At 37.3% G+C, this 26,122-nt stretch overlaps 1 protein-coding gene across 1 annotated transcript; it reads right to left on the bottom strand.

Moving 5' to 3' along the window:
• Positions 1 to 22,446: 22,446 nt before the first annotated feature.
• On the bottom strand, positions 22,447 to 24,807 carry LOC145635600 (uncharacterized). The gene has a single exon (XM_081686910.1). It carries the CDS (start codon positions 24,805 to 24,807, stop codon positions 22,447 to 22,449), a length of 2,361 nt encoding a protein of 786 aa, XP_081543036.1.
• Between the last annotated feature and the right edge of the window lie 1,315 nt (positions 24,808 to 26,122).

Raw genomic sequence — 26,122 nt, 5'->3', positions numbered from 1 at the left:
TTTCATGATTACTTCTTCTTGGATGACGATCTTAGTATCGTTCAATCAAAACACCCAACTCTAGGGTGCTATGATGGGCAAGCATTTAACTTGATATTTGGACTAGAGCAAAATCATGTCGCAACAATGACCTATCAAAACACCATTCAAGATGAAGCCTTTGACCCAACCTCATTGATCTCCCCTTCAAACGAAACTTTTGAGCATGGATGGAGGAAATATTTCAAATGGATCAATCACAAAGGCGATAAACTGAATATCATCACAGACAAAGGGAAGATGTTTGAAGAATCGGATGATGAATCTATTGTAGACTCTAGGGAAGCTGAAAATCTAGGCCTTGTGGCCCTTACTGAGTCTTTATTTTCTAGTTCTAAGGACGAAGATCCCAAAAAGGATTCTTCTCTTGATGTAATCTCTTTTGATTTTAATAATATGAGCTCTATTTCCGAGTATACGACTATTCTTGAATCTTGTGAATACTCTAACAATCAATCCAATGAAGATGATAACATTAATAAACTGGTTGAATTAATGAATGAACGAGAACAAAAGAACCCTGTTGTTGAAGAAACTGAAATAGTTTATATAGGAACTAACAAAAATAAGAGAGAAGTCAAAATTGGCTTAACTCTAAATCTGGAAGAGCGATCGATCCTCATATCGACGTTCAAAGAATTCGAAGACGTGTTCTCTTGGTCATACAAGGACATGCCTGGAATAGATAAGGAAATCGCGAAACATACCATTCCCTTGAACCGTACTTCTAAACCAGTAAAACAAAAACTTCGACGAATGAAACCTGATGTCGCATTAAAAATAAAAGAAGAAGTACAAAAACAGTTGGACACCGGTTTTATTCGCGTATGTAATTACCTAGAATGGGTAGCGAATATCGTTCTAGTCCCTAAAAAGGATGGACGAGTTCGTATGTGTGTCGACTTTAGGGATCTTAATAAAGCTAGCCGTAAAGACGATTTTCCTCTAGCACATATTGATATATTGGTAGATAACACGGCTGAACATGCAATGTTATCCTTTATGGATGGATACGCAGGTTACAACCAAATTTTAATGGCAAAAGAAGATGAAGAAAAGACATGCTTTATTACCCCTTGGGGTACGTATTGCTACAGAGTTATGCCATTTGGTTTAAAAAATGCAGGAGCTACGTACCAAAGAACGGCTACGACTCTCTTGCATGTTATGATGCATAAAGAAATAGAAGTTTATGTGGATGATATGATAGTGGAGTCCAAAGATAGAATGAGACATATAAAAGCTTTACGCAAATTTTTCACTCGCATAAAAGAATATAAAATGCGATTGAATCCACAAAAATGCGCCTTCGGAGTCACTTCTGGTAAGTTACTCAGATACGTAGTAAGCACACGTGGCATCGAGATCGATCCCTCTAAAATAAAGGCAATTGTTGACATGCCTCCCCATCAAATAGAAAAAGAAATTAGGGGATTCCTTGGCAAATTACAATACATTAGTCAATTTATCAACAAATTGACTATGACTTGTGAGGCAATATTTAAAAAATTGAAAAAAGAGGAGAAACATGAATGGGACGATCAATGCCAAAAGGCCTTTGAGAAATTCAAAGATTATCTCAAAAGTCCACCAATTTTAGCACCACCAATACCCAAACTACCTCTTAGGCTATACATAACAGTTACAGACACCGCCACAGGCGCCATGTTAGCACAAGAGGTAGAAAAAGTCGAACGTGCAATATATTATATAAGCAAAAAATTCATCGAATACGAAACAAAATATAGCACATTGGAAAAGACAATCATAGCATTTGTGTGGGTAACCAAAAAGTTACGACATTATATGTTACCACACACTACTCATTTAATTTCTCAACAAAATCCGATAAAGTATTTGTTTGAACAACCACCCATACAATGAAGGATATCTAAGTGGTTGGTGATGTTTGCTGAATTTGAGCTAAAATATATTCCTAAAAAATCAATGAAAGGAAAAGTAATTTCCGACTTCCTGGCACAACATCCAATTCAAACAAGTCATGCACAAACTACTCATCTTCCGGATGAAGAGATTCTCATGACACAAGATGACAAATGGGTAATGTACTTTGACGGTGCGTCCAATCAAAAAGGATATGGCGTAGGAGTGTTACTCATAAGTCCAGAGGGAGCATATACTCCAATCTCTATTAAATTAAACTTTGAGGATACTAATAATGCCGCAGAATGTGAAGCGTGCATTATTGGATTAGAAGCACCAGCTAGCATAGGTGTGCAAAAATTAGAGGTATATGGAGACTCCAGTTTGATTATATATCATATATTAAAAAAATGGAAAATAAAGAACTCCACAATGATATTATACCAAGAACACCTAGAGCAACTCATCGAGCATTTTGAACATATTGATTTTCAATATCTCCCAAGGGATGACAATCAATTTGCCGATGCGCTAGCAAAATTAGCCTCAATGATCAACATTCCATATCACTTAAATATGATGCCATTATGCGTTGATAAAACAAAAGAACCAGCGTATTGTAACGCAATAGAGGAAATAAATGACATTGAAGAAGACAATCCTTGGTATGATCATAACCTCCAATATATTACTCATGGCACATATCCCGAAAATACTTCATCGAAAGACAAACGAGCCTTACGAACACTTGCGGCCCAATATGGTCTAATAAATGGTCAATTATGCAGAAAAGGACCTAATGGACAAAGCTTACTATGTATAGACCAACCAGATGCCACACGCCTTATGGAAAATACTCACAAAGGTGTTTGTGGACCTCACATGAATGGTAAAATGCTTTAATTTCAAAAATAATTTCACGGCAAGAGTACTATTAGTCAACTATGGAACATGATTGCATACAATATGTTAAAAAATGTCCACAATGCCAAATGTTCGCTAATTTACAACATCTTCCACCATCCGAGCTACAAAATCTCACTTCCCCATGGCCTTTTTCGACTTGGGGAATTGACATAATTGGAAAAGTCTCTCCAACAGGATCAAGAGGGCACGAGTACGTATTAGTTGCCATTGATTACTTTACTAAGTGGATTGAAGCTGCTTCTTACGTGAATATCACTTCTAAACATGTCGCAAAGTTTCTCGAACGAAACATATTTTGTAGATATGGTGTTCCACATGAACTAATTAGTGATCAGGGATCTCAATTCAAAGCTGAAGTCGAGACCCTCTTAACTCGTTAAAAATTAAAACATCATCACTCATCCCCATACAGACCTCAAATGAATGGAGCTGTAGAGTCGGCAGATAAAAATATAACAGTCATCATTAAGAAAATGTAGAAAATTATAAAGACTGGTCGAATAAACTACACTTCGCATTATGGGGTTATAGAATGTCTATACAAACATCAATAGAGGTAACTCCATACTCCTTAGTTTTCGGAATGGACGCGGTTCAACCAGTCAAACTGGAAATACCATCCCTACGCATCGTACTTGAAAGTTAGCTACCGGAAGCTGAATGGGTAAGAGTGAGGTATGAAGAGCTTTTATTCCTCGATGAGCGACGATTAAGAGCTTTGCATAATGTACAAGTCTACCAAAGGCGCATTGCGCGTCATTTTAATAAAAGGGTAAAACCTAGAAATATAAAAGAAGGTGACTTTGTACTAAAGAAGGTTAGGGGTCCACCAACCGATCCAAGAGGGAAATTCAAACCTAATTGGATAGGTCCCTACTGCGTAATTGAAATCCTATCAGGAGGAGCCGTCTGATTAATGGATATTGGAGGAGATGAAATTCGCCAATTAATAAACATTGATCGCCTTAAGAAATATTACATATAAAATCCGGATAAAACTCGTTCACTCATACAACCAACTTTAATTAGCATTCAATTGAAAGATTCTAAGTGTTATGCAATTTACCGAATAACACGGTAAAATACATAACACTTGGGGGTAATTTAGAAATAATAAACCGTTATAAGTGTTCAAATTTTTTCGAGCATTACGAAAAAATCTTCACACTTGGGGGGTAATAATACGATTTTTTAAAAAAATAAATTTTTCGAGACATTCGTAGCACAGGTGTCGCGCGCAACTGGGATAGTTGCGCACGGATGTCACGCGCAACTAATTTTGTTGCGCGCGACAGGCTCTCGCAACTCCAGAAGTTGCGCGCGCCACCTGATGACGAACTGCGAACCCGATTTTTTTTTTTTTTTTTTTTTTTTTTTTTTTTTGCGTTTGAATGAAGTTGCGGTTTCTACTTACGATAAAAAAGGATGTTTCAAAATATAACATGTACTCGGAAAATAAAATTAAACTTTGATTTAATTCTTTTAAACAAGGTTTGATTAATTTTTTCGTTTAATACCTATCTAAGAGATTAAAGAAAAAAATTAAAAAAAAAACACACAAAGACCTGATTCCGTAATGCGAATACGTAGGCAATCTCTATGATTCGGTCATATCAAAATATAAAAATATAAAACTCATTTTATTTCATTCAAAATATAAAAGAGAGACATTATCGAACAACATAGTAAACAATAAAAAAACATAGTAGTGATTACACATTATTTGAAAAAAAAACTAATGATAAAATTGTGTAACACTCTAAGGTTTTACTATGTCCTCGATTGTCACATATGATGGAGGAGTAGTTTCCATCGTAGCATTTTCAGCAACCTTGGAGCTTTCCCCTACACTCTTCTTTTTCACCCAAACATTGTTTTTCAATTTTGGGATTGGGGCCTTTGCAACCTATTTTCTTTTCCCTTTGATTATTGGAGCCTTTTGTGAGTATTTGGTGAAGGTTCTTTAACTTTCACACCTTGTTGCACGGGTTTGGAAGGAGCCTTTCTTTTTGTTTCCTTCGAACGAGCCTTAGGGGATGAGAAGTCTAACTTTCTTCTCACTCCTTTGTTTTGACCACTAGGAGGAGTAGTAATGGTTGAATGCATCAAAGGCTTAGGTGGATTGTGAGCGGTGGCAGCTTGAAGTTCAGATCGAGCCTTGTTTACTTCACCCTTATCCGCCGCATTCATCCAAGCCTTGTACAAGGAAGATAATGTGATACTCGCAGGAGGATTTTTTATTACCCATTTAGGAAGACTTGACCAATATTCCATCCAACGACCAATCCTTTCGGGTTTAAAAGTCACATCTTTAGGGGCATCACAATCTTGCAGAGGAATATATTGCCTCATCCCATATTGTCTCATCACCCTACAAGGAAAAATATAAGTAGTCCTAGATAGGCCTAAAAGACTAATGTAAGGGCAATTGAGACTATTCCCTATCATACTATTTATGTTCCAACAAGAAATCACAAACCGTATGTTAGGAACTCCATGATAGAAAAACGACGTCCATTCCTCTTCATTCTTATGCTTATAAAGGATTTGACGTCCAGGGAATTTCTTTACTCCATTAGCCTCAAGGTTTTGAGGCTGATCAACAATTCGCAAACGCTCCATGAGCCAAATCTGAAAAAAAAAAAAAACAAAAAAAACAAATTTTTTTGCAATTTATAACACAACCAGGTGGCGTGCGCAACTAAATAAGTTGCGCGCACCCTCCGCGCGCAACTCATAAGATTGCGCTGGTCATGCCAGCGCAACTTCTTAACTTGCGTTGATGAACGCCGAAAAAAAAAGTACGTGTAATAGGAGTGGACTTCCCATGAAACCGTTTTCGTTAGGATCTCCTCTAAGGCGATTCAAGCACAGAACGGTTTTTGCCAAAACCAAAGCAGCGGGTGAATGACACCCTTCTATTTGCTCTACTATGGACACCATTAAATAATATACGTATTCTTTTCCCGTCCTAAGTAAACAATTAACAACAAGAAAATAACATAAAGCACGAATTTTAAAGCGTTGTTTGATCATGTTGTCACGAGGGGCGACGAAGTGTTCAATAAATTGAATTAAACACACGCATTCTTCAGTTCCTATGTCGGTCATATCATTGTCGGACAAACCAAAAAATCTTTGGAATATAGTTTTGGGATCCGACAAGGTAGGCAAATAAGTCACAGGGAGGGTGTTTGGGAAACCTAGCAAGGCCTTTAAATCACCAGGAAGGGGGACAATTTCATCCCCTCTAAACAAGAAAAGATGGTGGTTAGAATCCTAATGGTTGACTGCGGCAAGAAGAAAATCAAAGTTAACCACTAATTGCATATAATTCAATAAAGGGTCTAAGTGGTAAATTTTGAAAGCTAGTTTGTCCTCGGTTGAAAGGGAAGTGACTTATTGCTTCAAACGTTGTTCAAAGGTCTTCACCATTGTTCAAATAAAAAGAGAGAGAATAAGATTTTAGAGAGATTAATTCTTTTTAATTTCCTATGTTACTAAGCGAATAAATGCGAGATGATCAAAAGCCTTCACGAAACCACGTTCAAATAGACCCAAGAGGGGCAAATTTTAGGCAAATTCGGCTTAAAGGAAAGTTCACTGACAGGTGGCGCGCGCAACTCCTAAGTTGCACGCGACACCCACGCGCAACAGAATTACATGCGCGCGACAGCTGCGCGTAACTAACGCAGTTGCGCGAGACTTTCCTAACGCGGAATGTAAGTTTGGTTAATTTTCGTATTTTGGCTCAAATAATGACGAAATCTTCACAAGATCGTAAGACGAATCATACGCTTGCCTTCTAACACTTTGTGTCCCTTTTCTTGCCTACTTTCTTATTTTCTTTTTATTCTCTTTTTATACTCTTTTATTTTTTTTTATTTTTATTTTTTATTTTTCTTATTTTCTTTTTATTTTCTTTGTTCCATTGTTTTCCTACTTTCTTTTTCTTTTTTATTTTCTTTATTTTTATTTTTCCTACTCCTTTATTTTCTTTTTTATTTTCTTATTTTCTTTTTCCTTCTTTTTTCTTTTTTGAGTTTGTTTTTTTTTTCGAGGGGGGTAAGTCAGGAACCCTTTCCCTCCCTCGAAAAATTTTCGCATTAATGTACACATGGAAACAAAAAAATACTAATAATAATGACATATATACAAATGTGTCATATATACAAAAAAATATATACAAACAATATATATACATAAGTTTCCTAAAAATATATATAAATGTGTACAAGAGAAATTATGGTGCTCGGCGACTACTAGACGGTTGCTGCATATCCTGCAAAAATCCAAAATGAAGATTAATACATGAAATTTAATAACTTCGTTGCAAAGGAAAAAAGAAATAAAACTTACCGCGATCATCTGATGATAACGACATGACAAAGTCACGAGGGCTCTCCGATAAGCAGCTCGGAAACCACGTAAAGTCCTCACCATGCCGTTCACGGTCTCTCGCGGAGCCTATTCCAAGAATACAAGGATAGTTAGTAAACAAATGTATATGAAACAAAAAATAAATAGAAATATTTAAGTACATATACATAAAAGGCGTACCGACTCAACCGTCTCGGGTACGAACGATATCCCCTCATCATCCTCGGTCGCTGGAAGGGTCTCACGAATTACCGATCCAACATCGTCGGTATACGTGATCTCCGCTGTAAGAGGCACCCAACCACCTAGCTCGACCCGCTAAAAATACATAAAAGGATCAAAATTCCGAAAAATAAATAAAAACACGAAAAAAGAGAGTTAGCAAAAACTAACCGGAATAAAGGCCGAAAAAGGAGTCAGCCTGGATGCTATAAAAGCCAGATAAGAAGCATCCGGCACCACCAGCTGCTCCGCTGGATAACCAAGGATCGCCTGAGCTCGATCCTCGGTACACAACAGGTCCGGACGCAACATCTGGATCAGGGGATCCGCGGGAACCAAAGGCTCCTCGGTCGAAAGCTGCTTGAGAACACGCTCGCCTAAAAACCAAGCGTCGGTCCTCTAGAAAACCGAGAGTCCCTTATAGAGGGCTCGGAAATGGCAACAAACCATGCCAGACCAGATAGCCTCAGGGACTCCGACGATACAACTCCAAAGACGGAGATCGATCTATAAAACACAACCACATGAAAAATCGTTAGAAAATGAGTAAAATAAAAAAACAAAGAGAGAACATGTAGATTGGAATACTCACCGACGCACGAGTCGCCGAAAGAATCCTCTGGCGAAAGTCGCCGGTAGAAGTAGCTCGTCTCCTCTTAATCTCGACCAATCGATGGCCGATAGGGAAACGAGTAGCCTTAAGCACCCTGGGGTCTAAGAAAGGCAGGTACGAGTATCCCCAAGCCTAAAATCGAGAAAAGATAAGCCTAAAGGAAAAAAACAAAAGTAATAACCGGAAAAGCTTAAAACACGGATACGACCATGCCATGTAAGCGAGATCCGAGGCACCTCAGTAGCTGCCGCGGAATCCATGACCCGGGTCGCCTTGTCCGTAGCCGTATGCATACGGGCATACGACACCTCCACCCAACTCAGGTTACCTACTAGCCCCAAATCCCTGAGGGAAATCAGTAACCCAATTGCGAAACGCTCACCTCGATCACTCAAGATGGTGACGGAAAGAAAGTGGGCAATGTATATCCAAGCCAGCTGATCGGGTGTACACTGTCGGTCAAGCTCGTCAGCCGACAAATCGTCGGCAAGAACCGAGTACGGACAAGATTGCGCGTACACGTGAAGGGCCGACGCAAGACGGTCCCCCACAAGGTCGCGCAATCTCTCGTCTGACCCCTTAACGAGCTCTACAACTACAGGCTCGCCTTCGAAAGGAAAATCCGTAATCATAGAGAAATCGAAAGGGGTAACCGTCATCTCTCCCCATGGAAAGTGGAAAGTATTGGTGGAATCCCATAAAAACTCCAGCAATCCGCGGAGGAAAGCTGGCGACGCAAACAGGCTCGATAAATCCCGAAGAGCCGCCAGCTGGGAGTCAACCCCAGAAAGTGCTACCATCTCCTTTGCCACCTCGGGCAAACTCTAAAAACAGGCTTGCAGGTCACCAGAGTCGTACAAACGCATGTCAGGCTCACTCTAAATAAAAAAAATGGTTATGGTTTTAAAAAGGAGAAGAAACAAAAGAAAAGAGAAAGAAATAAAAGCGCGGAAAACTCACGATGTCACGCCACCCTCTAATCGAAACATGGTGGTCTAGGTCCCACTTAAAGACCCTAGGGTCCTAGTTGGGAGGAGCTTCCCAAACCACCTCCTCCTGGCGACGTCGATCGGCCGCAACGCGTCGCTCTCGAACCTCCTCTCGAGGACGGGTCACCCTCTTCCGAGGGCGAACCGCCTCGTCTGGACCAACAAGAACCTCCTCGACATCGACAAACGGAGGAGATTCCATGTTATGACGGATAAAATTTCTTTAATTATTTTATTTTATTTCCTAAACTAGACTAATATATGTATTCTAGACCCATTTCGGCAGCATAACGGCTACCGATAGGGCAAAACATGAAAACCGAATGCCACCCATACTTGGAGGCTAAGATACCTGCAATTAAATTCAGTAATGGGGGCTTTTAACACCCACAAAAGCCATCCTATACCAGGTTCAACTAAGCATTCAAGGGATTATATTCTAAAATCTTAAACAACCAACTAATTCTAGACAAATAACAGTAATAAAAACATGATTAAACATGATTATCGTTTACCAAAAAAGTTTAGAGTTCGAATATGGCAAAAATAGGCTAAGTATACACTTCGCGCCATCTTTTCGGATTCAAAATTTTCAAAATGTTAATTATGGAAGCAAAACTAGTTCTAACACTACAATCGTTGCATATTTAACAAGTATAACCAAAATGGGAAACAAAATAACAGAAAATCAAGCAAAAATTTGAAAGAAGCAAGAACAAACTTGAAACAAGAAATGCTCATACAAGGTTCAATACTTAACCATTTTTCATGAATTTTTTTGCAAAACACTCCTTAAACATAGAATAACAACATAGAGCAAACAATTTCAAGAAAAATAAACCGAATCGAAAACCCCCAAATTCAAAAATCGGGGCTTAACTATTCGAAAATCTTTCGAATTCAGCCCAAGCTTTGCGAGATCCACCTCTCGGAACTCATAGGTAGAGAATTACTGTAGGCGTTAGCTCAACGAGTCGACAGGCGCGCCGAACCTTCAAGAATAGGCACTTCTTGAATGGGATAAAATACGGTAGTTAGTGCGCTTACTAACTTACCGGACAGTTAGGGTGTCGAATCCATCCCCTGTATAATGAAGCGACGAGACGATGTCACGCCAATGTAGTCACGTGCCCCCAGTCCTGAGACACGTGTACTCATCTTGTGGACAAAACTGATGAGAGAGTTGCTGACTTTCTTCCTTCTCACTGAATTTTAATATATGCCTCCAGTCTTGAGACATGTATTTCTATCTTGTGGACGTCCTGCTCGAATATCGGACCACTTCAGCTCAAATACAAAAAACCCCTTTTTCATCTTTTACTTTGTTAAAGTCAGGCTAGAGTTTCAATGACATATCGAGGGACTTTAGACCAACGATGACACGATTGACAGGAAATCCTCCCCTTTTATTCTTTTAAAACCGATCTCTTCTCATGACCTAACATCACCCAGAATACTTTTACTTGTAAGAGCGTTCTACAATTGCAAAGGATCAATCTAGATTCTTTAGCGCGTTAAGACTAGGAAGAACATTTTCTAGCCTTAATAGATACTTGTTTTAAACACTTAGCGAACAAAGGATTGTTTCGACATCCATAAACATTACTGAAAGATTCTCTATCCTTAGAGAACTTCGCAGAACGAGTCTCAAATTTATTTCCTTGACTACTTTGTTCATCGTCTATTCTAGACTCGATCAATGTAGGGGCTAACTATATACATCTACTTTTGGCCTCCTGTCCGGACAGGAAGGTCAATGACGATAAATAAAGCCATCTTCGTGTTGGATCAAAGTGAAGAATACTTATGGATAACTAGTTAAGCCACAAAACACAAAAGACTAGCCCAAATTAAAGAAAAGCCTAAACAAAGGTCCAATTAACTAAACCCGATCATAATTAGGCTTAAGCCCGTGCTTAAACCCTAATAATGATGGATTATGGAGCGCCTAGGTTAAAACTTAGTGCTATCGCAGAAAAAGCAGCGCGCATCTCACAAAGTCGCGCTTGGATGCCGCGTGCAACTAATTCAGTTGCGCGCGACACCCAGCGCAACTTTCAGAGTTGCACTGTGGAAGATTTGTAATTATTCGGAAATTACACATAAAATATAAAATCGAATCTTACAATAAAGCCGCGCGCAAGACAAAAAGTCTTGCTGCACATAGCAGCGCAACTCTATAACTTGCGCTGGGATGCCAGGTGCAACTTCATCTGTTGCGCGCGCGACACCTGCTGCGGCAGAAAGCTCAAAACCCTAAACCTAATCCTTCTCTATAAATACAACCTTAAACCGAGGCTTCCACAAACGAAAATTAACCGAAAAACTCTGGCGAAATAACTTGTGAACTTGTGCAACCTAGCCCTCTTTTCCTATACACTCACCCTTTTGATATTTTGTTACTACGGTGGAGGCTCCCCAACAAGAAGGTGTCCATAAGTGTTCTAAACGGAGATCTAGCAAAGAGAAGTGGTAAATTCCCAAGCACTTCGTTAAATCACCTTTATTTTCTTGTTTTAAAGGACTTTAATTAATTAATTAGAGTTGTTTGATCATTTTTAAAATAAGTGATTAATCAATTCCACATAGTATCTTGCGTTAAATAAAGACTAGAATTGAATTAAATAATTGTTGGTTGATCACCTAAGCCAAGGCGAATCTTGTTTATTGTTCTTCCACGAATTTTATTAAATAAGAATAACGACTTTGCAATTTAATTCCTACGTGAATTAATGTTTGTAAATAAAATCAACTAACATAGTTTTACGTATCGCGTTGCATATATTGTTTGGCGATGAAATTGTGAAAAAGGAAGAGCTAGTAGAGGTCGTACTAGGGCTACGATGATGATTCCCCTCTAAAAGGAACGTTATCTTAGTACCCTCGCTCCTGAACTCATTTCTAGTTTATAGACCAATTTGGGCATGGGTAAACTTATGATTTGTGCTAATTATTCCATGAACTCCACATGGAAGAAAGGCATGAACGAGGTTTATGAGTTTTTCCTAAAACTCATTGGCGACTCCTACTTGTTTCTTATAAAAAAGGCGTGATGATAGAATCAATTCTAATTCAAGGTCCCCCAAACAGTCAGGAATTCAAATCCTACTACACCTAAAACAAGTGTAAAGTCCTAAGCTTTTAAGTGGCCAATGACATTTAAGGAGAGTACCCCTTACGATGGGATCACCCTCCTCACAAACTACAACACCTTCCCCCAATTCTTCTTTTTTAGCACCTACTCCTAGAATAGTTGGTAGTCAAGTCCCAACGGACATATCTTTATTTGAGGTAATGGTTTCTGAATATAATAACATGTCTTCATTTTCTTAATCCTCGTGTCATTCCTTAACCCAAGATGACGAGAATTGCTTAGCTAACAATGAAAATGACAAAGAAATAATTAAAGCAATAGAAACACTTCAGAATAAAACACCGGTAATTGAAGACAACGAAATGGTTGATATCTCTAAAGATCCAACCATTAAAAGAGAAGTTAAAATCGGACTAACACTTAATAAAGATGAGACAACCGATTAAATAAATCTACTAAAAGAATTTATCGATGTATTTGCTTGGTCATATGAAGATATGCCAGGAATAAATAGAGAAATAGCTCAACACATAATACCACTAATTCCAGGAATAAAACCTGGAAAACAAAAGTTACGTCAAATGAAACCCAACGTAGCTCTTAAAATAAAAGAAGTTCAAAAACAAATAACTGCAAGTTCTATCAGGGTATCTAAATACCCCAAATAGGTCGCAAATATGGTCCCTGTGCCAAAGAAGGATGGAAGGGTAAGAATGTGTGTCTACTGTCGAGATCTAAACAAGGCAAGTCCAAAGGACGACTTCCCTTTACCACACATCGACATCTTAGTAGATTATACAGCGAATCACGCGCTTCTCTCGTTTATGGATGGACGCGCATGGTACAACCAGATTCTCATGGCAGAAGAAGACATGGAAAAGACAGCATTTATAACACCTTGGAGCACTTACTGTTACCCGGTAATGCCATTCGGGTTGAAAAACGCGGGTGCCACTTACCTACGAGTAGCGATTGCCTTACTCCATGACCTAACACACAAGGAAAGTGAAGTCTATGTGGATAACATGATTGTAAAATAAAAAGATTGCCCAAGGCCCAAGTAGCCTTAAGAAAATTCTTTGAAAGGCTAAGGAAATACAACATGAGGTTGAACCCATCTAAGTGTGCTTTTGGAGTCACCTCAGGGAAACTCTTGGGATACGTCATTAGCTCTAGAGGAATAGAGATAGACCTAACCAATATTAAAGCAATTTTGTCAATGCCACCGCCAAAAACCGAGAAGCAAATTCGGGGATTCATTGGCCGGTTACAATACATAAGTAGGTTCATATCAAAGTTGAAAACAATATGTGAACCAATATTTAAAAATCTCAATAAAAATGTTCGAGTAATATGGGAGGATGAGTACCAAAAAGGCTTCGAAAAGATCAAATCCTATCTCGCTAATCCTCCCGTATTAGCACCATCGCTTCCAAGAATTCCTCTTAGGTTGTACCTAACAGTCACCAAAGAGACAATGGGGGCTATGCTTGCACAAGAAGTAGAGGGAAAAGAGATTGCCATCTACTATCTAAGTAAAAAGATGCTTGAGTATGAAATAAGCTATATACCACTTGAGAAATTGTGCCTCGCATTAGTGTGGGCCACGACCAAGTTAAGACATTACATGCTCATTAACACAGTCTTCGTAGTATCTCAAATGTATCCACTTAAGTATATATCTCTTTGAGAAATCTACACTAAATGGGCGATAATTATCAAGATGGATATTCAACTTAGCCCAATTTGATGTAAGATTCATGCCCTAAAAGGCTGTTAAAGGAGTCATGGTCTCATATTTCTTAGCGGATTTTCTAATAAAAGATTCGACACTAATACAGAGCATAACTTTCCAGACGATGATTGGATGGTCACAAAAGATAACACTTGGACTCTATACTTTGACGGAGCCTCAAACCAAAAGGGATGTGGTGTAAGAGTATTATTAGTATCACTGACAGGGTGAAGTCGTATCCCCTAATCAAAAATAAATACTTAAATCACTAACTAAGGTAGATAGGGAAGTAGGGTCGATCTCCACAGGGAAACAAGTCTTTTTACTTCCAATTAATTATTATAATCTAAATTATTTAAGTAACCAATATTTATAATTAAGTATGAGACTAAACTACAAAGAATAAGAGTAGGGAGAAAACAATATATAAAGGGATCTAGGGTATAGGTTCACCAATAAATAATACTCCAGGGTAAAATAGGGTAATCAATCATTGACATGGCATAGATAACATGATTAACAGGCTCTCGCAATTTATTAATCAACATAGATCTAACAGGCTCTCGCAATTTACTAGATCTAAGCTCTTATTGAAAATAGCCTTTAATATCAAATTAACATCTGCTCGATTCATCAATTTAATATTGCTATACTTTTACAAGCCGCAATTGTAAAACATTAAAACAATCCAATAAGAAATTATCATGCAATACCAATAATCAATAATAGTCAATCATTAATGCATCAATTAACCAGATTGTAAAGGGCTCTCGCTACTTATTACAATCACACAATTAATTTATCGGTATTAAATCTCATCTCTCAAATCTTGACTTAACCATTTATAAATTAACCTGCCTATTGAAACTAGACCTAAACATTAATTCTCATCTCTCGATTCTTGAATCAATATTGTCAAACTCATGCATAAAAGATAGGCCTAATCTAGTCACAGAGCATTAAATCAATCAATAGGAAATTAATCTAGCATTGATAATTAACAACAACAAATTATCCCTTCATATTATTTATTAGATCCCCATAAACCCTAGAAATTAAACTACTCACACATATTAAAAACTAAACTAATCAAAGTAATAAAATAAATCATGGTGAGAGGAATAAAATAGATAACTAAGATTAAGGGAAGAGAAATCGTTACCAAAATAAATCTGGAATTAAAGAAAGAATTAAGAACAAAGGTTTAGAGAGAGATTAAGAGGGAGAAAACTAAGTAGAGAGAGAAAGTCTAAGAGAGAAGATTAAGAGAAAAAGAAGTAGTGAAGAAGAGATGAAGAAGAGGTAGAGCACCCTAATTAATCCGTACAAAAACGAATTTAAACAAAACTAGAAAACAACTCCTAATTAGAAACTAATTGCTCGTCAAAAACACTTCTCCAGAAACACGCGCCCGATCGGGCGCGCCTTCCCTTGATGGCACTCCCACGCGCATCCGCCCGATCGGGCGATTGCTTGCCCGATTGGGCCCGGTCTTTATCTTCAAGGCTTTGGACTTCGATTGGGCTAGATTTCTCGGCCCAATCCATATTTCCTCTCGGGTCTCGAATACATGGTCCAATTGCCTCGTGATCCAAAAAACCGAGCCCTTAATCACCGGCTCGATGGCTCTAACCGGCCTTGGGCTCCAAAAGTGGTCGTGTTCTTCCAATGCTCGTAGTTGCTTCATAAAAATTCCCGGGAAAATGCTCCAAAGGTGCAATTCCCTGCAAAACTCAACCAAAACTACGAAAACACTAGAAAACACATATTAGTAATAAAAGTGGCCCGAAAGAGCCAAAAACACTACTAATTATGACCAAGGGACGGGGGTAAAACACTATATAAAATAGACATATCAATCACTTAAAGAATAACATATTCCAATCTCCATAAAGTTATATTTCGACGTTACCAACAACGTTGCAGAATACGATGCATGCGTAATAGGCCTCAAAACAGCATTGGCATTAGGAGTAAAGAAACTTCGAATATTCGGAGATTCTTCTTTGATCATCAACCAAATTTCTAAAATATGGGAAGTAAGGAGTGAAAGCTTGGCTCTTACCAGACAAAAAAACCAACTGGAAAAGGTAAAGTACACGTATCTACCTAGAAAAGAAAATCAATTCACCGACGCATTGGCAAGACTAGCCTCAATGGTTAGAATTCTAACGAAAATCGAGCTAATGCCTATAACAATAGAAAAAAGGCATAAACCGGCTTACATTAAAGCTATAGAGGATGATGAAGTGGTCGAAGAAGAAGAAGAACCTTGGTATACGGACATCCTCAACTATGTCACCAAAGGAGAATATCCACTCTACACTAACAAAAGAGCAAAACGAGCTTTAAGACTTTTTCCTTCCCAGTATGTGCTCATAAAAAACGAGTTACACAAAAGGGTACCTAAAGGTCAAGCTCTACTATGTGTAAACAAAAAGGAAGTCCAAAGGGCAATGAGAATAGTCTATGAAGGAGTATGTGGAACTCCTACAAATGGAAAAATGCTAGTTCAAAAGATAATGCGCGAAGAATATTATTGGACTACCATGAATAGAGACAGTCATCAATATGTAAAAAGATGCCCTAAATGCCAAATATACGCTAACTTGCAACACGTTCCTCCATCTCGTCTCTACACCTACACATCACCATGGTCATTCTAAACATGGGGAATAGATATCATTGGAAAAATTACCCCTCCTGGAACAGGAGGTCACGAATACATCTTAGTAGAAATTGATTACTTCACTAAATGGGTTTAAGCAGCATCGTATGCAAAACTCACCGCAAAACATGTAGCACTCTTTATCGAAAGAAACATCATTTGTTGATATGGAGTCCCACGTGAAATGATAAGTGATAATGGAACTCACTTTCAAGTAGGATATCAAGAATTGCAACGAAAGTATGGAATTCAAGATCATCATTCCTCTCCATACAGACCTCAAGCAAATGGTGCATTTGAGGCACCCAATAAAAATTTAAAGACTATCATTGAGAAATTGACAGAAAATTACAAGGATTGGCTTGACAAAATGCACTTTGCTCTTTGGGGTTATCGCACATCAATTCGATCATCAACAGGAAATACGCCATTTTCCTTAGTCTATGGAATGGATGTCGTACAACCTATAGAGTTAGAAATACCTTCCCTATGCATCACCTTGGAAATTAAACTCGATGAAGTCGAATAGACTAAAGCAAAATATGAGGAGCTAATTCTACTTGATAAAAAACGAATAGAAGCTCTACATCACACTCATTGCTATCAAACCCGTATAGCTAGACATTTCTACAAAAAGGTCAAGAAAAGAAACATCAAAGTAGGTGATTTGGTGTTAAAAGCATTGAGAAAAAATGTTTTGGATCCAAGAGGCAAATTTAGGCCTAATTGGTCTGGACCATATATTGTCAAAACCATCCTATCAGGAGGTGTCGTAAAGCTAATTGATATGGATGGCAATGCATTCTCAAACATGACAAATCTTTACCAACTTAAGAAGTACTACCCATAATTACTTGAGTAGGATAATCAAGAGAGCTACGTTTGGCCTAATTCCTTAGGAAAGGATACGTAGGCAACCCTTAACAGGGTGCGGCCACTTTAATCATTACCAATCTCGCATCCCAACATCAACAAGTCAACACAGAACAATCGGCACGCATAATTCAAGACCAGCGCAACATAGAGGATATGTTGATCTACGACAAAACTCAGCGTATGGTGATGGACTCATAATTGCAGCGCAAAATTTTCTGCGACAATCTAGGCGAATTTCGATGCATTTCGGAAATTTTCAACTTCCATACTCAAATAATTTTTGGAAAATAATTCAAGACATTTTCATTGCTTTAATAAAGTTTGAATGTAAAAGTTAATTTAATTTAAAAAGCTAAAAATTGCATTAATAAAATAAAGTAAAAATTACATTAATGATGGAATTTAAATAAAGCTTAAAAATAAAATTGACTTAAAAATTAAAATTGTCTAATAAATTGAAAGTAAAGCAATGCTCTAATCTGTCTACTCTTTCCTAGCCCTCTTCCAGTTCTTGTCAGCATTGTTTTTTTCATCCATCACTTTTTCTAGTAGACATCCTTTATAGGATTTGCATTCAACCTTGGTATGGATAGTTTCCCCTTTAGCCATCACTATAATTTTCTTTTCTACCCACACTTTCTTTTCTGTAGAGTCAGCTTTTCTTTTCTCTTTTTCTTTAGGACTCTTCTTTTTAGGCATGATAGGAGTCTTCAATTCAACCTTTTCACCCAGACGCTCCTTAGGAGGTATTTTCTTGTCCCCTAAGTTGTCCTTCACATTGGTTTTATTCAGTTTTCGAGCTCTGTTCTTGTCCTTCTTAGATCGACCAAGTATCCATTACTTCATATCCCTGGACAAAGAAGGAGGAACCTTTTAGGTTGCAACTTCCCAGAAAGGTCTAGCACACCAATAATCATCGAATCTTTCTACATCATGTGAAACAGGATATTCATAGGGACGACGAAGATTACCAAACGAAACAGTTCGAGCTAGACCATATTGTATCCCCACCCTCGAAGGATAATAAAAGGTCAATTTTGAAATGCTAGGAAGACGGAAAAAAGGTTGGCTATTGACACCAACCATCTTCTCAATTTTCCACCAAGGAACGGCTCACTTGATGGAAAAGTCACAAGCTTTAAAGATCCTAATCCACTCCCAGTAGCCCATCGTTATGGAAAAGTGTTTCTTCCGTCTTACAAAATAGTTTGGAGTATAGCTGTCGACATTATCAGGAGGGCTAATTAATTTAAGCCTCTCCATTAGCCACATATGTAAAAATTCAAATGCAAATTGTTTTTACTGTACAAAGTTAAATATTTTTTGTTTCTGTAAATTAAAAGTATTGATTTTCTACCCATAATATCACTAGTAGAAAAAGGCTCATTTGCGTCGCTCATTTATAGTGTATTTGCGTCGCTTCTATGAGCGACGCAACTGCTCGCGACGCAAATGATTTAAAAGTCATTTGCGTCGCTCCTAGGCACGACGCAAATAAGAGTCATTTGCGTCCGACGCAAATAACTCTTCTGATAAACTTCTTTTTTGTTATTTGCGTCACTCCTTTATAAAGGAGCGACGCAAATAACACTTATTTGCGTCACTCCTTTATAAAGGAGCGACGCAAATAACACTTATTTGCGTCACTCCTTTATAAAGGAGCGACGCAAATGACTCTTCTGATAAACTTCTTGTTTGTTATTTGCGTCACTTGTTTATATAGGAGTGACGCAAATGACTGACTAGACAACACAAAATTGTTGTATTTGCGTCACTTGTTTGTTTAAAGAGTGACGCAAATGAGGTGAATTTATTTATTTTTTAATTATAATAATTGCCTTGTATATGTTTGTAGTACCTTTTTTCCTTACTAGTGGTACAAAGTAATATGCTAACGCTAATATAATTGAAATTAAAATGCAATATTATTGAATAATGCAAATGTAAATTTCGGCAGAGTCTCCTTTGTAATTTGGCCTACCCATAAAATTGGGAATGACGGCATTATATTAACAACCTGTCCAATAATTTACATCTCAATATCATAGACATTATACTCATCATCCCAACACCAATTAACCAAATTCATTCATTTCAAGCCTATAATCCAAAACAAGAGTCTAACATGTGCTAAGTGTAAATCTAAAGTTCAACATTACATATAAAATACTCTGCCAAAATATCTCGAATCTCATTTATCTCCTCCTCGGTGTACGGTGTAGTTCTTGAAAAATCCTATCAACACAACAAATATACAAGAGGAAAGTTTTAATTCAAGATTGTAGCTAACATCAAATTGTATTTATCAAACAAAAATGAAATATTTGACAACTCATACCTGAATAAGATCCTCACTGCTATGGTGATGTTCAAGTATTTTGTACATATAACGCATGACTTAGTAGCCACACTCACGTCCACCCAATTGTTGAGGACACTACATGTAATATATTTATAAGTTGAATTAAATTGCTATACTTAAATTATTAAGAAACTAAAAGTTAGGGTAAGAAATTAAGGTAACCTGTCCCAAATGCCATGTCAATTTACTTCCCCTAGATTGTCCACTTAATGCTTTAAAACTTCGAAAAGCACTACACATTTGAAACAAATAACATATATATTACCCTTGCACACATAAAATCATGACATTAATAACAAACTAGACTTACTTTGTCATTGCAAACTTAATTGCTAAATTTCGCTTCTGCCTCAAAGAATCAAAGATGATGACTTCACGCTTAGTCATGCATAAGACCAAAAGAACCCAATGATTCCTACATAATAAATTAGACACACATTTGTAAAAGAGTAAAATAATATCAACAATTTGCAAAGTTCAAATAAAATACAAGTTCAAAGTTTATACTTTTCATGGTATGGGCATAAGATGAACTGCTTAGATTTTTGTTTTTCCATCACATGTGTCATGTATAGTAGGATACGATCAGCATCACCATGCAAATAGGTTTCTGAAATCATTCCCGGACACATGAATCCAATGGAAGCCACTTCCTCCGTATCGAGTAAGTCACTCAAGGCCCTACATATATATCATGTAATAACATTATAAATGGTAATAAATAAGTATATATGGGAAGAGTGAAATTTGAATATCTTACATCATAAAAACTTGCAAAACTGAAATATTCAGCCAAGCTCCTGTGAGAAGTTGATTGACATCTTCACGTTTGATAATGATGTCCTTACTGTCTTCATAACTAAAGGTCCAAGCATCAGCCTTTACCTTAATAGTTTCACCTTCGGGTAATGAAGATAACAAACCATTCAAAGACCCACACTTCTGAGACAAGTTTTCCAAAGCATAATCCATAAGAAAAACTTTTTTTGGATTGGTGTTAGACTCTGTTGTTTCGTGACCACTTTCAACTACTTTCAGTTTGTCTTGCATGTTTTCTTTGGCCGCTTTGTTGTTATCATTTTTCTTATTTGATATGAATTCCTAATCAATAGTAAATCAAATCTATTCAACAATTTGCTATATTTTGTATGGAAAACTATATGTAAATTGTTGCAAAAATAATTTACCTCGTCATGCATGAGTGAAACCAAGTCTTTAGGCCATTGGGTAAATGTACCGTGAGCATGCTTAAGTTTCTTGATGACTGAAGAAGGAACTGGAACCGAGAATTCTTTGAACTCGTCAAAAAAATCATCAATACTCACCCTCACGTGATCCGGAAGGAGGTTACCATTATGATCAAGGATTAACTGCGGATGATATGTACCTTCAGCGACAATGACTTTCTCAGAGTCATTTTTCAACAATGATAGCCGACAAGGAACCGGTTCCTTACAAAGATAGAAAAAAATCATAATTAAAAAAAAATAGAAAACTGAGTTACAAAGTTAAAAGTAGGTCGCAGTCATAAATCATTAAAAAAGATACAAAATATAAAATAACAAAGTTTTGGATACCTGTATGTTTGCAAATGGATCAACACCCACTGATTGGCAACTACTAGGATTTTGTTGAGTCGTCCGGCCTATGTTATTCATTTCCATCAATTCAGTTGGAATTTGAATACCAATATGTTTAGCAAATAACATAAACTTCTCTTGAACCATGGAATCCATTTTAGAATCCATCTCCTGCATAATCTCCTCTCGTACCCTCCGGGCTACTCTTGCCTCTAATTCTTCAACTTCATCATCTCCAAATTCCCTACCCCTTCGGCCACTACGCCTCTCTCCGGATCCCCATACAGCTTTAATGCCAATTCCACTGCCAAATGCTATTGCCCGACCATTACGATCTTTTTTCCCAAGGGCACGAGATAAGATATCATCATGCCTATTAGGAACAAATTTTCCTTCAGCTTGTTGCTTTCTCCAATTATCCTACACAAAGACTTCAAGTTAGAAAACTTTGGTTGCAATACATAAACTTAACAAAATATATTCAAAATCTTTTTTTACACCACGGCTACTATCAGCCCACTTACATCGAAATAGAGGAATCTTGAAATCAACATAATCCAGCTCTATTATTTCTTCAATGATTCCATAATAAAATTTCTTCTTATCCACAAGTGTTTTATCATGTGCACTAACATACTCAGATGACAAACCTACTACTTTAACACCACTGTTTTGCATTGTTGACTTGTCATCTTGTCGGCTAGTGTAAAAAGAATACCCATTGATGTCGTATCCCTCATATGACATGACTTGACATTTAGCACCATATGCCAACCATCTCAATGTGTCAGATATATCGTTAGGTGTGGTGGATAGTTGGGACATCACTCGTTCCTTGAACCATGTAATGAATGAACAATTATGCTCCTTTATCAGCTGAAGATCACTTTTGGAAGGATATTTATTTTTAAGAAAAAACAAGTGCTCGTCCAAGTAAGGATGAACCTCACTAAGATTTTGCAACACAAAAAGCTCGGCCTTATTTTTCATTTCAAATCCCATGGATATCCTTTTCCTTCCAATAGTACCTTGACCTCCAAGCCTCCCATCGTGTCGAGACTTTGGCAACCCAATTTTCTATGAACGTGCAAGATATTGAGCAACCCATGCTGCCACTTCCTCAGCAACTGTTCGTTGTACAATACTAGCTTCAGGTTTGGCCGGATTCATGACTTTTCCCTTTAAGTCACCCATTTCTCGTTCAAAAGGATACATGTATCTCATACACACTGGTCCACAAAGTTTAATTTCACGTACAAGATGAATAACTAAATGAGGCATCACGTCAAAAAATGATGGGGGAAAATACATTTCAAATCGACACATTGTCTCAAGTACATCTGCTTGCAAGTCATCTAAAATACTTGGATTTATGACCTTGCTACAGATAGTGTTAAAAAAGACACATAATCTTGTAATCGTATACCTCACTTGAGGTGGCAAAATTCCTCGAATGGCAACTGGTAATAATTGTTGCATCAAGACATGACAATCATCAGATTTCATGCCACCCAATTTCAAGTCAGACATTGACACAAGTCTACGAAAATTAGAAGAACATCCAGTCGGGACCTTTAAACCATGCAATGACTCACAGAAGCTAGTTTTTTCCTTTTTAGACAAGGTAAAGCAAGCTGGGGGAAGATACCAGCGTTTTCCTCGAGATTCGGGTGCCAACTCTGAACGACCCATAGCAGCCATGTCTTTTCTTACTTTAACTCCATCCTTTGTCTTTCCTGGCATATTTAATAAAGTTCCCACAGTGGCATCACATACATTTTTCTCAATATGCATTACATCTAGACAATGTCTAACTTCCAAATGTCTCCAATATGGAAGAGACCATAGCTCAGACTTCTTCTTGTAACCCCTAGTTGATTTGCTTTTGTAAGGCTTACCAAACTCATTCTCAATGTCTTTGACCCGCTGATAAACCTCACTTGCACGTAAAGGGCCACGAGCTTCTCTCAACTCCACTTTTCCATTAAAAGCATCCTTATTGAATCGAAAAGGGTGGTCTTTTGGAAGATGTCTTCGATTATCCATGTATACATGCTTTCCACAGCTGTCTAGGCGCAATGCCTCCAAATCATCTTCACAAATGGGGCAAGGAGTTGTTCCCTTCACAGTGTACCCCGACAAATTCCCATAAGCTGGGAAGTCATTTATCGTACAAAAAATCATGGCACGTAAAGTGAAATTGGTTTTACTATATGCATCAAACATTTGGACACCTTCATTCCACAAAAATTTCAAATCTTCAATGAGAGGCGCTAGATACACATCAATGTCATTTCCAGGTTGTTTAGGGCCAGATATTAGAAGGGACAACATAATGTATCTAGACTTCATGCATAACCAAGGAGGCAAATTGTAGATAGTTAGAAGAACCGGCCAAGTGCTATATTGGGTACTTAGTGTCCCAAATGGGTTCATTCCATCTGTACTAAGACCAAGCCTATGATTTCGATCTTCTTCACCAAAGTCCTTGAACTTTCGATCAATGTTCCTCCATTGCGGGGAATCAGCAGGATGCCTCATTAACCCATCTTTCTTCCTCCCATCTGCATGCCACCTCAATAATTTTAAAGTTTTTTCATCCGAGAAGAGTCTCCTAAATCTCGGTATAATTGGAAGATACCATAATACCTTAGCCGGAGACCCTTTCTTACACAACTCACCAGTATCATTCATCTTGTAACGAGAAACTCCACACCTTGGACACTCATGCAAATCAGCATACTCATTTCGATACAACACACAGTCATTGGGACAAGCATGTATCTTCTCATACTCCATACCCAAGGGGCACATAAGTTTCTTGGCCTCATAGGTGGAGTTTGGAAGTTCATTCCCGTCAGGAAACATTTCTACTAAGGCTTCTAACAACTGCGTAAAACTCTTGTCGGTCCAACAATTGCTCACCTTTAAGTTGAATAACTTCATAATAGCACCAAGTTTAGTGAAATTTGTACAACCAGGATATAACGGGGTTTCTGCAGCTCTCAAAATACTATCATATGTCTGGGGACACTCTGTGAAATGGTCTTCAACATCATGCATCATTTCATCTATCCTGTCCTTCTCCACTTCACTCTCACTTTCAACACCAATATCATCAGCTGTATCGATATCCTCACCTTGGTGTTCATTATCATCATAACAGTGATTCTCATCTTCCCTTGGACAATAACTAGAACTTGCCTCAATATATATGCTCTCACCATGCCATGTCCACCTCGTGTAGTTTTCTTTAAACCCACGACAAATTAGATGATCTTTAATATCAACGATATCACGATATCCCCTCGAATTATTACAGTCACAACAAGGACAAAGAATAATCTTTGATTTATTCTCTGTTTGGTGTTTTAAGGCAACAGTGCTAAACTCTTCAATTCCTCGTAAAAAACTTGTACAATTTCGTTTACCATACATCCAACTTTGATCCATTTTCAACCACTGAATAACAAAATTAATGTTAAGATAATGTGTATATTTTGTAACATATATAGCTCCTTAACCATAAACAAGAATATAAGGCATCAAACATTTTCATTCAAAGTTTATATCATGTAAATGCAACTCCGGATGATCCAATAAGGTCCTTATCACTCCAACCTAACCCATTCTTGAATGTTCTATCTCACTAATAACTACTTGTAAAGTTTGGTTCTAAAGAAAATCCGGCAGCATTTCCCTATAGTTCTCCAAGCACAAAATGTAGATAATCGGCTATCAACATATGTACCCAGAGAACAATCGGGAAATAGTGAGCCATGATCTTCTTAGACCCAAAACAATTCAAGTAGTTATCACCTAAATGAGATAGAACAATCAAGAACAGTCCCAAACCGGGGACTATTCAAGACTTACTCCTAATGAGTAAGCCCTGAACGGGTATCTAAGCCAATGATGCAAGTATTATTGCAATTCCAATCAATTATATCACAATTAAAAATCTCATACAATTCACAATCATTATACCAACCAGAACAAATAAGTTAATATTGCAAAGAATGGTTCAGATATATATACCACAAGTGAAGACAATCTCGTATGCGTACTACCGCCTTAATCGTTTGTCCACAACCAAAACCTCGAGAAACTTGTGGAATTCACTTCCGCATAATTAAGAATCTGCCATAAAAAATTACATATATTAAACCTACATAGTTGATTCAACTTAATCTTCCATGTGACATAAAAGTTGTTATTCGGCATTGCTTATTAGCTAATCATGGTGTAAAACTTGAAGACCTGAAACGAGTGTTAAGCCATCCGCAGGTATTTAGATCTTATACTAATCCATGTCTTTATTGCCATCAAAGTTATATTTCCATCAAAGTCCAATGAATAAAAAACCTTATTACAGCTATATATAAATGAATGTAACAACATTGCTAAAATTTGAGGTGGTGATTTTAGTTAAAAGGTTATGAGTTGAAATTTGTGAAATCGTGACATCCAATCCATAATTTCAATTAATAACATTCCCTATATATATATATATATATATATATATATATATATATATATATATATATATATATATATATATATATATATATATATATATATATATATATATATATATATTCTTTTTTCTATTTTTAACCTTTTAACTAAAATCATCACCTCAAATTTTAGCTCTTCCATCTATTAATTTGTATATGGTAATCAAGATTTAGGATTTAATCTCATCTATGTAAGTAATGTTGTTACATTCTGACAAGGGAATAATCGTGTCGTT

This window comes from Chenopodium album, chromosome 1 (genome assembly GCF_948465745.1).
Source record: "Chenopodium album chromosome 1, dcCheAlbu1.1, whole genome shotgun sequence".
Classification (NCBI taxonomy): Eukaryota; Viridiplantae; Streptophyta; class Magnoliopsida; order Caryophyllales; family Amaranthaceae; genus Chenopodium; species Chenopodium album.
Note: the sequence above shows the minus strand (reverse complement) of the source record. Positions and strands in the feature narration are given on the sequence as shown.